Source organism: Archocentrus centrarchus, chromosome 5 (genome assembly GCF_007364275.1).
Source record: "Archocentrus centrarchus isolate MPI-CPG fArcCen1 chromosome 5, fArcCen1, whole genome shotgun sequence".
NCBI lineage: Eukaryota > Metazoa > Chordata > Actinopteri > Cichliformes > Cichlidae > Archocentrus > Archocentrus centrarchus.
Window position 1 is genome coordinate 5,353,276 of NC_044350.1, and position 15,728 is coordinate 5,369,003.

Here is a 15,728-nt window from a genome sequence, read left to right on the forward strand (position 1 = left end):
TCCTGACACCCACCATTTTCCTGTTGATTTATGGCTTTTGCTATGACTTCTAAGGGTGAAAGGAAATTGGAAAAACCATCTTGGAGGGCACTGCTGTGTGTATAAATGGCATCTCAGGGTTAGGAGGCAGTTAGTTGTGTTCTTATAGTTGTGTCCAGATAACCGAGGCTTGTGGTTGTGTTGTTCTCGTTGGCGCTATTCCCACTGAGCTTTGCTCTTCCTGATGAACTCTCTCACAAGGACATGCATTTGCAAAATGCACTTGAGCATGACCATTAGCATAATATATGCCAGCTGACACAAGGCTTCGTTGTCACTTTTGTGTGCCATAGCGCTGAAATCCTTCCTAACATGTAAGTCATATTTTTGGTTGAGAATAAGTGGGGACTTACATTGACCTTGAATACATCAAAACTTTATGAAGAAAGCGCCAGAAAAGATGAGAGCACGTTTTTTTCCCATTAAAAACGGCCTGTGCTCGTCGTCGCTGGAAATAGACTCAGATGGGGCTCTCATTTAACGCATTTTAAAGAAACCTCATCTGCAGATCAGTTTTCCACTAAAAAAAGAAAACTAATCTGAGCCTTGTGCCAGTCGGGTTAACACTGCGGGAAACAAAGCGGGTATTGTATCGGTGCTTATAACAGGATCATGAGGCAGGACTCGCAAACTTCCTGGTTGGAAGGGATGGATTTCACCACACACTTATTTATCTCACAGCCTAAGTTATCTAGGAAGAGCTTTTTGTAATGTGTTTCTAATACTTTATTAATAATAATAATTAATATATCATCATTATGTGAATTGTCTTAGTAAAGCAGAGATGGAACTGAAACATTATCCTTTCATGTTTTAGAATGTGTAGAATTATTGGTTTCATTTTTCTGGTGTTATCTTTCAGTACTTAAATAAATGGCTTTATTAAAACATAACTCTTAGAGAAATGCCATGAGTGGGAGAGAAACTGAAGAAAATAATGATACCAAGTTTAATCTGAATGCTGTGGCATTAAATTAAGTTGCACAACCCATCCATCCATCCATCCATTCGCTTCCGCACATCCTGTTAAGGGTCGCGGGGGGGGCTGGAGCCTATCCCAGCTGTCATAGGGCGAGAGGCAGGGTACACCCTGAACAGGTCGCCAGCCTGTTGCAGGGCCAACACAGAGGGACAGACGACCTTTCACACTCACATTCATGCTCTCATTCACACCTATGGACAATTTAGATTAGCCAATTAACCTAACCCCAGTAAGTGCATGTCTTTGGAATGTGGGAGGAAACCGGAGTACCCGGAGGAAACCCACGCAAGCACGGGGAGAACATGCAAACTCCACACAGAGAGAGGGAGAGGCCTGGACCAAGGTGGAATCGAACCCAGGCCTTCCAGATGGTATTCTAACTGTGAGGCAGCAGTGCTAACCACTACGCCACCGTGCTACCCAGTTGCACAACCCAAATGACACTAATGTTAAAGTGTAGCGACAAACCTTGTTTCACTGTTTTGGTTCCGCATTGTAACCTTTTACTGCTTAGGTTAACCAACCGGTTCTTAATCATTTACAGCCTCAACAGACAGCACAGCAAGCACCAGTAAACTCAACGCGTGCTACTTAACTAGTACCAAAACAGATACTAACATCTAGAGACCAGGTGGCAGTTTTGTGTATAATGTGTTACAAGGTAGCATGCTAGCAGGGTCGTGTATGTTTCGTGTTTGAACCGGTGCCAGAATCTGTAATTCTGTGCTCAACAATACTTTTTGTTAATTTACTCACTCTGAAATTAGATGTTAGATTCAACTCATTGTCACTGTGCACACAAGGCACACAACGAAATGATTGTTCCAGATCACTCATCCAGAGACGAGCATCTGCGGTCATGCAGCCGGAGACCGGTGCTTCTGGAAATGATAAATTCTAAAAATTTCTCTTGCAAAATAAATAAATAAATAAGCAACATCTATATGCTAACTGCAACTGTTTCTTTTGGTAACAAAATTGTTACTTTTCTCTGTGGGAAATTTTGTAATAATGTCTGAAATCTTCTAATGTGAAAGTTAACAAGTTAACGTGTCACTTGTAGCCAGTTAGGGTAATGGGACATTTAGCCTATCTGAAGTGGCAGGTAATTTCTTAAGAAGCTGGCGGAGAGCAAAACAGCGATAAAAATGACGTATTGGACTGAAATTTGTTCTGGAGCCACAACCTCAACTCCAAATGGAAGCTAACAAACCACATGGAACCAAGTGTTTAGCACTGTGTTAGCCAAATCACCCTCAGAGCTCAGGTCAGTATTTTGTTGACAGCTCGTTTTGCTGCCCCAAGCGGCCAAAAATCAGGGTAAAGGCTACAACAGCACAGGATTAAATCATGCAGTGGCTCGGTGTAGTCGGCAAATCAGAATTATTTGTGCATTGCTGAAATTGTGATTGAAATTTTCCAAATTATTCCTTTGATTTTCTTTTTTTTTTTTTTTTTTTTTTTTTAGAAATAAATCAGCTTTTATTCAGACATGAGCCCAACAGGAAATTCTCATTGCATCTATGTGTATCTCTGAAATGGCCTCCAAAAATAGAGGCTTGTATTGTTAACAAATGCTCCCGCAATCATCATCTGCTGTCTAAATGATTGCACAAACAACAAATTTTCTACATAGAAATATATTATGACAAGTTATTGTAAAGGATTTAGAGACAAGGACAACTAGAGGCTTCTAAAAAGAAATGAAAAGCCATATAAATATGAATGTAATACATAAGAAAAATAACAGTCTCATTGTAGAAAGGGCGAATCAAAGAGAAAGTGAGAGTGTCGGTGTGTGGGAGGATGTGCGTTTGTGTATTTCTTCAAAGTGATTGACTAAGTTTGTGTGCTGTGCAGGGGAAAAACTTCAAGTAGTTTGGGCCATCAGACGAATGTGGTTTGAAATTGTTGGCAGAGATAGCTTTATTGGGAGCGTGACTGGAAAACACGGCACAATGGAGCGTGTCTTCAATGAACAGCACAAGAAGCAGCGTGTTTGGGAATCCGGTGAGTAGGTTGCACGAGTATCTTGTGGTACAGACTTAAACTTAAAAACTGATGTAAACTGCAAAGCTAACAACTGATGCATTAATGCTGTCAGAATCTTAGCAGGGTTTATCCTTGTTTGTGCTCGAGCTGCCTTTAACCCTTCAGCATTAAACAGTGAAATGCTTGCGAGCAGAGTTTCAAGTGTTTAAAGTGACGCTCCAGACTGCACCGACCTGTTTGTTCTTCGTTGTCATCAGCAGTTCTCCAACAGCCAAAAAAAACCCAACAGCTGCAATTGTGATTCTTAGCAACAGGAAATAATGTTCCCGTTCAGAGATTACAGTGGTTGAGAATCTGGTTTGGGAAGTGCAACCATTGTGACAGTCTCTCATTAACTGGAGCACATTGGAGGCTTCCTGCTGAGACAATTACACATATGGCCTTTGACAATGTGACAACGCCTTTTTCTGACATAAACTGATAAAGCACGGAGACACATATCCTCACATCTAAAAGGGCTGCATTTAATTCCTGGGCTGCACATATTTTGTGCATCTGATGGGACAAAATTGGAAGAAACTGCACTTCTTCTCATTATTAGCACCTGACAGCCTTAAATAATTTATTTGTGATGAACAGAATTTGAGCTTTAGCCTTAGAATAACATATTCACACACAAAGTGGGCGGTGTGAAGAAACAAACACTGCTGGAGGACTTCTTTTGGAAGCGACTTCGACTATTGTTGCCTGACACTCTCAGGAGACCCGAGGAAATATCTTAAAAAAAACAGCATTAAGGGCTTTTACCCTTAAAGAAGCACAGATCAGAGTGTCATACTTGCGGCTTTCAGAATTTTGCACAGCTTCGACAGCGCTCCGACAATCCAACAAGCTTCGTCTTGCCACCATGTGTCTCCCTGCCCTCGAGGTTTGTGATGATGCCTCTTCAACCGCTCGTGTGTTCCCACGCCCATGCCCTCATTTCCCTGTTTTAAACTCTCATTAGCATGCTCCCAGCCTGCTATGGTTCACTTTAGTTGCATAGCTTTTGCTTATTTATCATAGTGTCAGCTGTGAGAGTGGGACATGAGGGAAGAAGTACAAAGGGAGGAAAAAAAACTTTGCATTCGTAGTCCCCGCTGCGAGCAGCTTCTGGGCACCCAGAGAGACAGATCCGTCAGAGGTAAGGTCCGCATGCATGCTCCAGTAGTCTCCAGCCCAGCATGAGAAAGGTTAGCTCCCGTTAGATACACTGTGACAGAAGGATGTCTCTGCAGCCATTTATTCTAACCCCAATTCTGGCCCTCTCAGTAATTCTGCTCTCTGCAACTTTGTGTGCTGATGTTTATCTCATAGTGAGCTCATATCTAGATTCAGATATCTAGTCTGGTGAGAGGAAGGAGAAGTAATATTCCTGTTGAATCCAGACGCTGTAGGAATGCGGAGCTTCATGCTGTTGTTGTTCTGTCTTTCTGTTGAGGCCAGATCTGTCATCGTACTTTGGAACATGATTACCTAGGAAACTGCACGGAGTAATGAGAGGGCACTCCAACTATAAGAGGTGCACAGGCGGGCATTGTTGCTTAGGGAAAGAATATCATTAGAGTGAATTAGAGCAGCGTCCTTGAGCCCCTCTTCCTTCTGTCGGAGTGACTGTATGAACTGCCCCTGACACATAGCTGTGCGCCTCGGATCAGTGCTACATGCCAGCAGTAGCACTGCTGGTTTCTGGAAGGAAGAGCCTGAGTTGCTGACAACTTGATGAGGTAGCCTATTGCCCAGCGCAGCAGCAGATGCCCAGTGACCTTAGAATGTGGGTAGAAAATGCATAGACCACATTTTATCTTTTAACTCAGCAAAAAAATGTGTAATGTGAATCCAGTATTACAAAAATGTGTACTTGGGGAAAGGTGCTGCATTTTAAAGCTTAAATTTTCAGTTCCCCTGATTATTCCCTTAGGACCGTAATGATGCTGAACAGTTTGTATTAGCTGAGGTGTGGTCTAGCAGACAGTTATGGACAACTCCCAGGGTTGCAGCACCTGCCAACCAGAGGTCGCCATAAGGTGAAGACCCTATAAAATTAGAGGGAGATCCCCAGCAATCACACCAGTCACTATAAGCAAGCATGTACTTGGTGACACTGGGAAGGAAGAACTCCATTTTAACAGGAAGAGAGGTATGGCAGATCCAGGCTCAGGCACAGGCAGCCTACGACCACTGCTCTCCGAATTTCACAGGCTGTGATTGTGTCAGTTTGAGTGGAAGCTTGGCATTTCTGTATGGGGGGTGTATGGGGACAGAATTGCTTTTTGGAGCCAGCCTCAAGTAGCTCCCCAGGAACTGCAATTTTTGTCATCACTGGTGTGTTAGCTTTGTGTTGGACATTTGACTGAAACAAAATGAATGAATGACTGAACAAAAGACTGAACTGATTATTCTGAATGCATGCAGGGTAACTATGACTCGAGGCTTGTGACTTCTTACCTCTGCCATCTCATAAAAAACAGCTACAGTACACATCATTTTAACACTTTTGCTTATGTTATAGACAGTGATTGATCCACAATGATTGAAACTGTGCCTAAATCCGCTTCCTTTTTACCATTTAGTGCACTAGTTACTCACCACCATTTTAAACTCCGAGGAGTTTTTTATGAATTTATCATCACATTAGCTGCAAATATTGATATTTTCATGAAAACGTGCATTCACTCTAAATCAGTTCCTCCTCCAATTAGACTGAGTGGCTACTTCACAAATGAGGGTAACCAAAATAGAAATGAACCAAGCTGCAGTGAAGAAGGTGAAAATCAAATCAGAGCTAAATATTGAAACAGTGTTAAAATAAAATAGTTATGACAGTACACAGACACTGACAGCACTATGAGGGAATAAATATATAATTCATGCTTGTCAGTCCTCTTGTGAGTATGTTTTCTTCTTTAGGTGCACATATATTGTGGTGTATTGTGGATGGTTGCAGTTATTTAATGTCACAGAATTACTTCACAGTGACACTGTCATTATCATTGGCGATGTATTGTGATAGTATTGCATTGTGGGTAACGCTCACAGTTAAATGCCTTGGGTATGGCATGTGTATTACTTCTGCAAACAATTGCACAGTGCAGTGCTGTAGAAGTCAAAATGTCCATTGTGAAAATGAATATGAGTCACATGGCTTTGATGTGCAGAATACCAGAATGTTCAGAACACACAGTAGGTTCTTCTGCTTGTTTTTACTGTATTTGAACATTAGCTCTGAGCTAAGGCTGTGTGTACCAGTAACCCAAGACATCTCTTTTATCTCTATTATATACCACATATCACCGCTGTTGCTTCATCATCAAACAGCAGTACTCTTAGGACTTTCACTCTGGCTTCATTTATCCCGCGGCCAGCATATGGCCCACTGCAGCAGCTACCCTCTTCACTTTTTGTGTTTTCCAATGACTGCCGTGCACTTTGTGATTACTCGTAAGCATTGCTAATGGTGAATTTGATTAAGATCACGTACTGTAGCAGAGGCATGGCTTGTGCAATAGGATTATAGCTGTGTGCTGGCCAAATAGTGATGAGCATGGGGTTCTCATTGCTCAGATGAGGAGCTGCTTGTGTTTGCTGGTGCAGCACACAGTAGAAGGAGGTTAGCAAGCGGTGGCCTGCAGCCTCCACGTCAGTCCCTGTGTGCAGCTCGTCTGATGCAAAACCAGAGGGAAGGCTGCTTGACATTTCCTTTGAGTTGCGATGCCACATCAGCTTATTTCCTGCCTCTTGTCATTTCTTATCTTTTCCGTTTATCCTTGATTCCCCCCACCCCCCACCCCTCCGCCCCATCATCCTAGCCGCCTCATCTATTGGCCTCTCATCTTTCCCTCCTTGTTCGCTCGGTCTTTCTGTTTCTCTGTCGCTCCTCTTTGGAGAGAAAGAGAGGAGAACGGGTGTGAAAGAAAAAAAGAGGTACTCTGTACCGTTACCATGGCAACTGCATCTCGGAGCCGAGCCAGTAGTCTTCCACAGACACGCACGCTCCCTCTCTCATTTTCCCTCCACTTGGCCAGCTTAGATGAAAGCTCAGCTCTGATGAGAGTGAAGAGAAAGCGGCAGAAGAAACAAGGGGAAAGGCTGCACTTGTTAGGGAAAAGGAGTGTGTCATAACCCTCCGAGGAGACAATACGCTTTTCCCTGTAATGAATTATTATTACTGATGGCAGATATCAAAGACAGACCTTGTCAGTAAACTGCACACAGTGTACAACAAAGGAAACATGCAGTACATTCTGCACTCTCATATTCTTTCTTCTCCTCTGCAGAGGTCTCAGCGAGTGTGTCGATCGAGGCCATTGTGGGTAATAGTCTGTTACAGGAAATTAATGCTTTTGCACAGCTTGACTGCCTCACTCTATGACATCAATCTGCATTAATTTGGTAATTAATCTGATTTCAAGAGATGTCTCAATAAGAGACCCCATTTAGCGCAGAGCCGCACTAGATCATGTGATTTATATTCTCTGTTACGTGTGCTTGCTTGAATGTGCATCCTTGATGGGCTTTTTCATTATCGGTTGGTGTGAATCGAAGACTTCCCTTCAAAGCAACAGCAACTACCGATTTGATTATCGTTATAAAACGTGTCACGCTTGGCTGTGTGCTTGCTAATATGGTTTGAAGTGGAAGTGAAAAATGTCCACAGCGGTGAACAGACACTGTTAGACTGGAGCTGTTTTCAGGTAATTTGTTGCTGTGAGCACAACAGAACGGAGACAGATATATTCACTGAAACGGCTGTAGTTGAATGCACTGTGTCATGTAGCGCAGATGGATGCTAAGTGAGGGGGGACGTCAGCTTCTGTTTCTCTTGGGCAGAATGGGAAAGCACGCACCTGTAAAGCCCACAGGGGAGAGGCTCGTTATTTTCAGCTTGACTGAATTGGACCGAGAAAGAGAAAGACACGCGGCTGCTGAGTGTTTGCTTCCTCCTCCATCAGAATGCGATACCTGACTTTTACCTCTTCAGTCGGGGGAAGTTTACTTGGCAGTCATACCCACAATTCAGTAGTGACAGAAAATTGATTTGGCACCTTATAGCTCAGTGCCCAGCTGGATCAGACAGCGAGGAGGAAATGAGGCCCCGAGCGGACATACCAGGCCACGCTTCACTTTTGTCCCCGAGGAAGTGAATTCATTTCTGTAAATTCACTGTGATTGTAAGTAATGGGGCAGTTGTGATAGAACTGCAGAAGAGGAGGTGGAGTGAGAGGAGGAGGAGTAGTGAGAGGAGGGTTTCACACTCCTTTAACCATGTGCATGTATGTCAAGACCTTCTCTGGTTTGGAGTCGGGAGGGGAATATCTGTCCTCTGAACCAGTGTGAACCGGTTGTGCCGCCTTGGATGTGTTGGCTGTGATTGCCTACAATCCTCAGGTGCATTATTTTGATGTGATTTGCTACTTGTGGGGCATAGAGACCTCCTGGGTCACATACAGTATAGATTATATACAGCATAGTCATTCGGAGGACTTTTAATACACAGCTTTTTTCCTAAATGCTTAGCTGAACAGATCCCATTGGAGATATGCTCACACATTATGCGCCTTGCCTTCTTTTGATAAAAGGTTAAGGAAGAACATGTTCTTCGGTCAGGAGTATCTTTTTCATCTGGTGGAAAATCTATTCTAAGTGGTTTAAAAAAAAAAATCTCCCCAAGACTGCAAAAATAATGATCAGCTTCTTTATTTTTCACACCAGTTAAAAAACAAAAATAAAAGCCCAAGCAGGGCGTATTTCTCCTGTGTATCTGTGCCACATGCAGCAAAATGTTCTACGGCTTCAGAAGCCTCATACTTAAATCCATTAATGTTCAGCAGTCATACAGTGAGAAATTCATTGTTGGCAGGCAGAGTTGTCAGTTCCCTTTTAATAAGACGACAAGGCAGTGCAGTAATTTTGTAATTTTTATTTTCGCATCTCACACATAAATGCATCCGGCCCACGTGGGCTTTGAAGACGTTAAACATAGAGCTGCAGCCGTGAAACAAGAGGAGATAAATTATTACACACAAAAAAATCTACAATGTGAACAAAATATGTCGCTCGCGCCGGTTTTTCTAAGCACTCCTAACAAAATCTTAGTCACAAAAAGCTTCGCTTAAAACTGAAAATATTTAATATGGTGCCAAGGCATGGAGAATGAATAAATAAATAAAGCTTCCTGATTGGATACACTCTACAAAATACTGCACAGAAATCCTTCATTTCCCCTCTGCATTAGTCATTTTTATATGAGGCAATGTTATATGTTTCTGCACATATTGTGACTGTTACAGGGGAGCTTGAACACTCATTTTAGGAATGTTTTAGGAATGCCTCTTTCAAGTCAGCCAGGAAAACTGAGATGCGCACAAACAGAGAGAAACAGGCAGCAAGGTTCCAGTTACAAGTATTTTTTAAAGCTCACTATTTACCACTCCAGACTCCAAAATGTTACTAAGGCAAGAAATGACGCAGCACAAACCCTGGAAAACTTCTGCTTTTGTACAAATTTAACCTGCAAGTACTGCGTGTTGTTTAGTGAGGTTTAGAAATAAGACTGTTGCTCAGACGTCTCCACTCCTAATGCACACATAAGCTAATCTAAGCTAAACTAAACTAAGCTCTGGTAAAATACAACTATAGTTTTTTAATGTAGTTGTATTTTAATTTTGTACAATGCTTTATTTGTTTACTGCACTACGTTTCAAAAGGAAATATTGTAATTAAACTAATTTATTTGACTGCTTTAGTCACTAATTGAATAAAATTGATACAGCCACACACATTCATATAAGCACTTTTTCTAGCTATTATGCACACACACACACACACTGACTGACGCATCAGATGCACTTTAGTGTGCAGCATCATGCTTATGAATGCTTCCGATCAGCAGATGACCCGCTCTGAACATGCTACGACATTAGCCTGAAAGAGCAGAAATTCAACAATGCATCTGTTGCATTTGTGCACTGCGGTATCACCCTTAAGTGTGTATCTAATGGGCCTCTGTTTAAACGGGCTAACAGTACACACCTCTGCAAACTGACATAACTGGCTGCTCTGTTCTGTCACCGCAGTTGCGGTTATTGTTCTATCCACCCACACCTATACCCTGCAACTAAAGACAACAAGCTCCAGCAGATTTCCGGGAAAGCTGACAATTAACTTTAATCACTGATGATACATTAGAAACCTACATAACTTGAAACAAAGCATCTGCTTTGTACCGTTTGCATCTTTGTGCCATTGATTTATTTCTGTAGCATATTGTCTTCATTTGATAAATAATGGACTATTGGATGCAATAACTTTTGCACACGTATGCACTCAAATCACAGCGATTGAAGCGTTGCAGGCATACCTGCTGATGGATGAGTAATCGCCTGCTGTTGTTTGTGTGTCTAACAGCTTGTAGTTGAAGAAAGTACTCACTGTAGCACTCATAACCTCATTTACTTTTTGTGGTATTCTTCATCTTAATGTCAGAACTTGCCTTGCTTAAATAGATGATCACTATCTGGCCCAGTGAGGGCTTTTATAGTTAAAGTAAAGGCCCTTGATGGCAGTGTGAATTATGTCTTTGGAAGTGGTGTTTTACAAAGAAAGTACAGCTTTTAGAACTTGCAATAAATGTGCCATTAAGGAATTGTTCACTTTTTTGCAATTTTCCCTTGTTTTAAAGGGCACGCATTCATGACGTTGGTAAAACATTTTGAAACAGTAGCTCAACACAGTTCAGCTGGTATTATATATTTACAATGTTCCTGTCTCTTAACAGGTTGGCGCTATTTTGCTGAAGCGACAGAGGAAGGCCTTGAGTCGGGGTGAAGAAAGCAGGCAAGGAGTCTTCCCGCTCAGCAGGGGGCAGCAGCAGACATGCAGGACTCAGCCTCTGACAGTAAAGTAGCTAAACAGGTCAGCTTGGATCTTATGGGAATAGACTAGTGCTAATGCCACAGATATCCAGTTGGTGGTGTGAAGTGAAAACATACCATCAATTGGAAAAATACGATATATTAGTTTTTATATTGTAAGTAAGAAACTGTTCTTATTAAGTATTCCTAGAGTGGTTGACAGTGGTTCCTGGAGGTTGCTGCCCTCACTGGGTGAAAATGGTTGTAAAGAAGGTGCTGCACCAAAAAAAAAACCAACTGATTGCTTTAGTTGCTGGCAGATTGCCATGGTTGCCTGTAGTTTTTCATGTTTGTTTTTCTGGTTTGAGTTGCAGTTCGCAGTTTCACTGCCGCTCGAAGAGTAGCTGGCTACTGTTGGTAGACAAGTCTGTCACTTCTATTCAAACTAAACCAAAGTGAGTGCCAGCTGGTTGGGAAATACACATTTTTCCTTGGTGACAAGTCTGTAGGCCTGTGTGACTGGGGCCGTATTCACTCGAACCTGTATTGTCACCATGATTGTCACATGTCTGAAGTGGCAGACAAGTCAATGCCACGTGGTTAGTGGTCTCTGCAAATCCTCAGAATGACCATTGGATCCACTATTATAGAAAGGTCTGAGATGTTGTAGTGGGACCAGCACTAGGTTATGAGTTAAACTATTCAAGCAGCATTGCTAACTTAACAAATGCTACTAACGTTGGCATGTTGCAATTTGAGGTATATGAGATTTAAAATCTTTACAGAGAACATCATTACTGGACACTATAAGAAGTGTCCAGTCAGATCTATTGGTCATAAGTCTAAAGGAAGTTTGACTGTTGGTTTTTGTTAGCTAGCAGCAGCTATTTACTGGCTGTGTTGAGATATTGCCACTAACTAATAGGCCTTTTTCATAGCCACCATTTTGCCACAACAAAGTTTTAATAGTATTTTAATAATGGAGGTATGAATCATGATGTTAATTAAGGATGTGTACCTAAATATAACTGAGCCTTTGTTATTACAAGTTATTACAACACTTGTGTTTCCTTGCTATTTTAGAAACACATTTATATGTTTGCAAAAACATTTTGTGTTTGTGGATTTTTTTGTGGACAAAAATGGCTGCATGAGTATTTAAGAATAATCTTAAAATTTAAAACTAAAACTAGCTTGTAACTCACATAGATTTTTAAGCTAATTTAAAGTACTCACACAACCTGAGTTCAGAGAATATTATAACATTTAAGAAAGAAAGAAAAATTTGTTTACATTGTCTTCTCAAAACAGACTTTTATATAATGTGAATACAGTGTTTTGAAGTGTTATCTTGTCTCAGCTTTACTTCTTCTAGAGTGCAGTGATTGGATTTCATTTCTGATTTCTCTTTTGTCTTGTTCAGGGATTACTTTCCTAACTAAAACTAAGTTTTAGATTTAAAGTAGATATGTACACTATGTTGCCAAAATTATTCACTCAGCCATCCAAATCATTGAATTCAGGTGTTCCAATCACTACCACAGGTGTATAAACCAAACACCTAGGCATGCAGACTGCTTCTACAAGCATTTGTAAAAGAATGGATTGCTCTCAGCTCGGTGAATTCCAGCGTGGTACCGTGATAGGATGCCACCTGTGCAACAAGTCCAGTTGTAAAATTTCCTCACTACTAAATATTCCACAGTCAACTGTTAGTGGCAACTCAGCCACAAAGTGGTAGGCCACATAAAATCACAGAGCAGGGTCACTGGATGCTGAGGTGCAGAGGTTGCCAACTTTCTGCAGAGTCAATCACTACAGACCTCCAAACTTCATGTGGCCTTCAGATTAGATCAAGAACAGTGCAGAGAGAGCTTCATGGAATGGGTTTCCATGGCCGAGCAGCTGCATCTGAGCATCACATCACCAAGCACAATGCAAAGCATCAGATGCAGCGGTGTAAAGCACACTGCCACTGGACTCTAGAGCAGTGGAGACGTGTTCTCTGGTGTGATGAATCACACTTCTTGATCTGGCAATTCAATGTTATTTGTTTATATTAGTAATTGAGTGAGTTTGGTGTGGAAGAACCTGACTGGCCTGCACAGAGTCCTGACCTCAACCCAATAGAACACCTTTGGGATGAATTAGAGTGGAGACTGTGAACCAGGCCTTCTCGTCCAACATCAGTGTCTGTCTTCACAAATGTGCTTCTGGAAGAATGGTCAGAAATTCCCATAAACACTCCTAAACCTTGTGGAAAGCCCAACAAGAAGAGATGGAACTGCTATAGCTACAACAGACATCATATTAAACCCTATGGATTAAGAATGGGATGTCACTCAAGTTCATATGTGTGAAGGCAGATGAGAAAATATTTTTGGCAACATAGTGTATAATACTGTATGTTCCAATATTGGACTTGGTACATATTGTACTGTACATAGTGCCTGAAATGAAAAATCTATTTGACACATAGCTAACTCTATACTGTAGCTTGGGGTCTGTTCACTGTATCTTTTATGCTGCTTATCCAGTAAAGGTAAAATCAAGTGTAACTATTATTAAAGAGTATTTTCTAAAGTTTATTATGGTCACATCTTAAAGTGCTTTACTGAAACTGCTTAAAATGTTTTAACCGTTTCAAATATCCAGTCAGTTGTTGAGAAAGACTGATCTAAAACTGTCATTTCACTTTCTATATTTTTTCATATTTACATGTAAAGGACCAGAATTCCAAGCATATGGATGGACACAGAGAAACTGATGACATGTCTGAAAAGACGTCTCCCAACAAGAACCTCAAATCTCCCCAGAAAGGCTCCAAACGGCTTAAAACTGCCCCCTTTAAAGTGACCCTGCTGGATTCCTCTGAGTTCGAAGGAGAAATCGAGGTATGCCCGACGGAGAACAATTTGCATTAACATGTTTTTTGGAATTAGGCTTATCGTGCTTCGAGCAAACCACTGAAAAAAAAAGAGGCAACATTTTTTTTTTTTTCCTTTGTTGTTTTCCTCTGTGGGCAGTTTTGTGTATTGTATAGTGCTGCGCAGAGCGGATAAAAGGGGCAAAAAGAATAAAAGAGAGGGTGCCAAGCTGAGAGCTCACTAGGGGGGGAATTCAAAGAAATGTTACACATGCTACACATTTCTGTAATACACACAGAGACACACACACGCACACAAAAAAAGGTTTAAAGTCTTCGTTCCAAGCGAGATATGTGTTGTCATTACACCACAGAGTGGAATAGGGCATTTGCCTCTTGCTGAGAAGGGAAACTGCATGCATAAGTGAGGAGAGAAGAGATAGATTTAAGTCCATTTCCTTAGATGAATACAAGGCATCGAGTTTCAAAAGTTTGGAGGTTTATGAGTAGCAGCGGCATACACCTCAGACAGAGCAGGCCTATCTTTTTTTTGCTGAAATATCTTTTCATGATGGCTGTGCAGCAATATTTCAAGCTATGCCACTTTTTAACTTTTTATTGCGCTCAAAGGAAATCTGTGTAGATACACATCCAAATTCAGGAAGTGAATAGTCTGTCTGGTGCTACTGTCTGTGCACAAAAGCCTAGCAGACAAAGTGGCCTGTGTCACAGTCAGTACAATCTATACAGACAGTGATACAAACGACGGATGTAGCCACTGGTTTCTGGAGTTGTAGCATTTTGGATCAGATACTGAGTCAGCAAACTGCATCCATAAACTGTTCATTACTAACAGACCAATAAAATACTAGAAATTCATAAATCAAAGTGGCCCTACCTTTAAGCCTCACCAGTATCCAAATGTAGATGTTACAAAAATAACCATCCATTGTTTTGAAGAGGGAAGTGAAGTATAGGATAAGATATTCTAAGATAGCATAAAATAGTTTTTTATACCATCCTGTAAACATGCTTTTGAAACCAACAAAAGATCACTTTTGCCCCTTTAGGGATTCTAAATAGCATTATAGCAGGCGTTGCTGCAAAGACACAAGAGTTGCACCACATCGCATCACTTTTCTGCTTTCCTCGTAACCTGGCAACCACCAGCAACACAGTACATAGAGTGATGAACGCAGAAGAAATGACTTTGCTCAGTACTTTGAGGCATTGCTAAAAGTTCAATATTTCGCTGCCCTATTTACCCGTTTTTAAATACTCTATTCCGACGTTCCTTATTTCACAAAGATGAGGGTGGAAATGAGCATCCGTGAACATGTTATTTGTTTAAAACTCCCTATTAACAGGAAGAAACCTCCAGCAGAAAAAGGCCCTCGATGGATCCTACTTGTTCTGCATGCTAACCTTATGGTTGCATTAGTTTTGTTTACGGCTGTTTTTAAATCACAGATCATTTCCGGGCTGCAGGTGGTTAGCAGCGTGGCTAACACTAACAGCATTGCTACTCTAGCAAAACAGTACACAATTCTAAGAGTGCCCTTTCAAACTCCGATGACAGTTCAGTAGTATGCTGAGATCAAATGAAGATACTTAATTGAATAACAAGCTGGCAGATTTTGTTGTTTACTGATCGAGTTTAAATAACTTCAGGTGTCTGTCTGTTTCGAAGCCTCTTAAATCCTGAAGCTCTCTCTATAGACAGCTGACATATTGAACTCCCCTATAAAAACACGTTTTTAAGTTCAAAAACGGCATGGTGTTTAGATTAATGAATAATCATATAAAATAGTTAGGTTAAAAATAGTGTAAGTGTCATTCTTTTGTGTGTTTTGTGTTTTCTTGGCTATGTTTTAGTTATTTCTCTGATTATGTTTATTAGTTTTCTTTTGTATTCCTCAGTTTATTCTAGTCCCTTGTGTTTTCCTGTGTCAAGTCT

At 41.2% G+C, this 15,728-nt stretch overlaps 1 protein-coding gene across 1 annotated transcript in view; it reads left to right on the forward strand.

Annotated features, from left to right (window-relative positions):
• LOC115780082 (band 4.1-like protein 1) overlaps nucleotides 1–15,728 on the forward strand; it is a 93,769-nt gene that overhangs the window by 43,567 nt on the left and 34,474 nt on the right. The window contains exons 2-3 of the mRNA XM_030729050.1: nucleotides 10,830–10,966; nucleotides 13,632–13,799. Of these exons, the coding sequence (XP_030584910.1) occupies nucleotides 10,928–10,966; nucleotides 13,632–13,799 (207 nt within the window). The 5' untranslated portion in view covers nucleotides 10,830–10,927. The remainder of the gene's footprint in view (nucleotides 1–10,829; nucleotides 10,967–13,631; nucleotides 13,800–15,728) is intronic.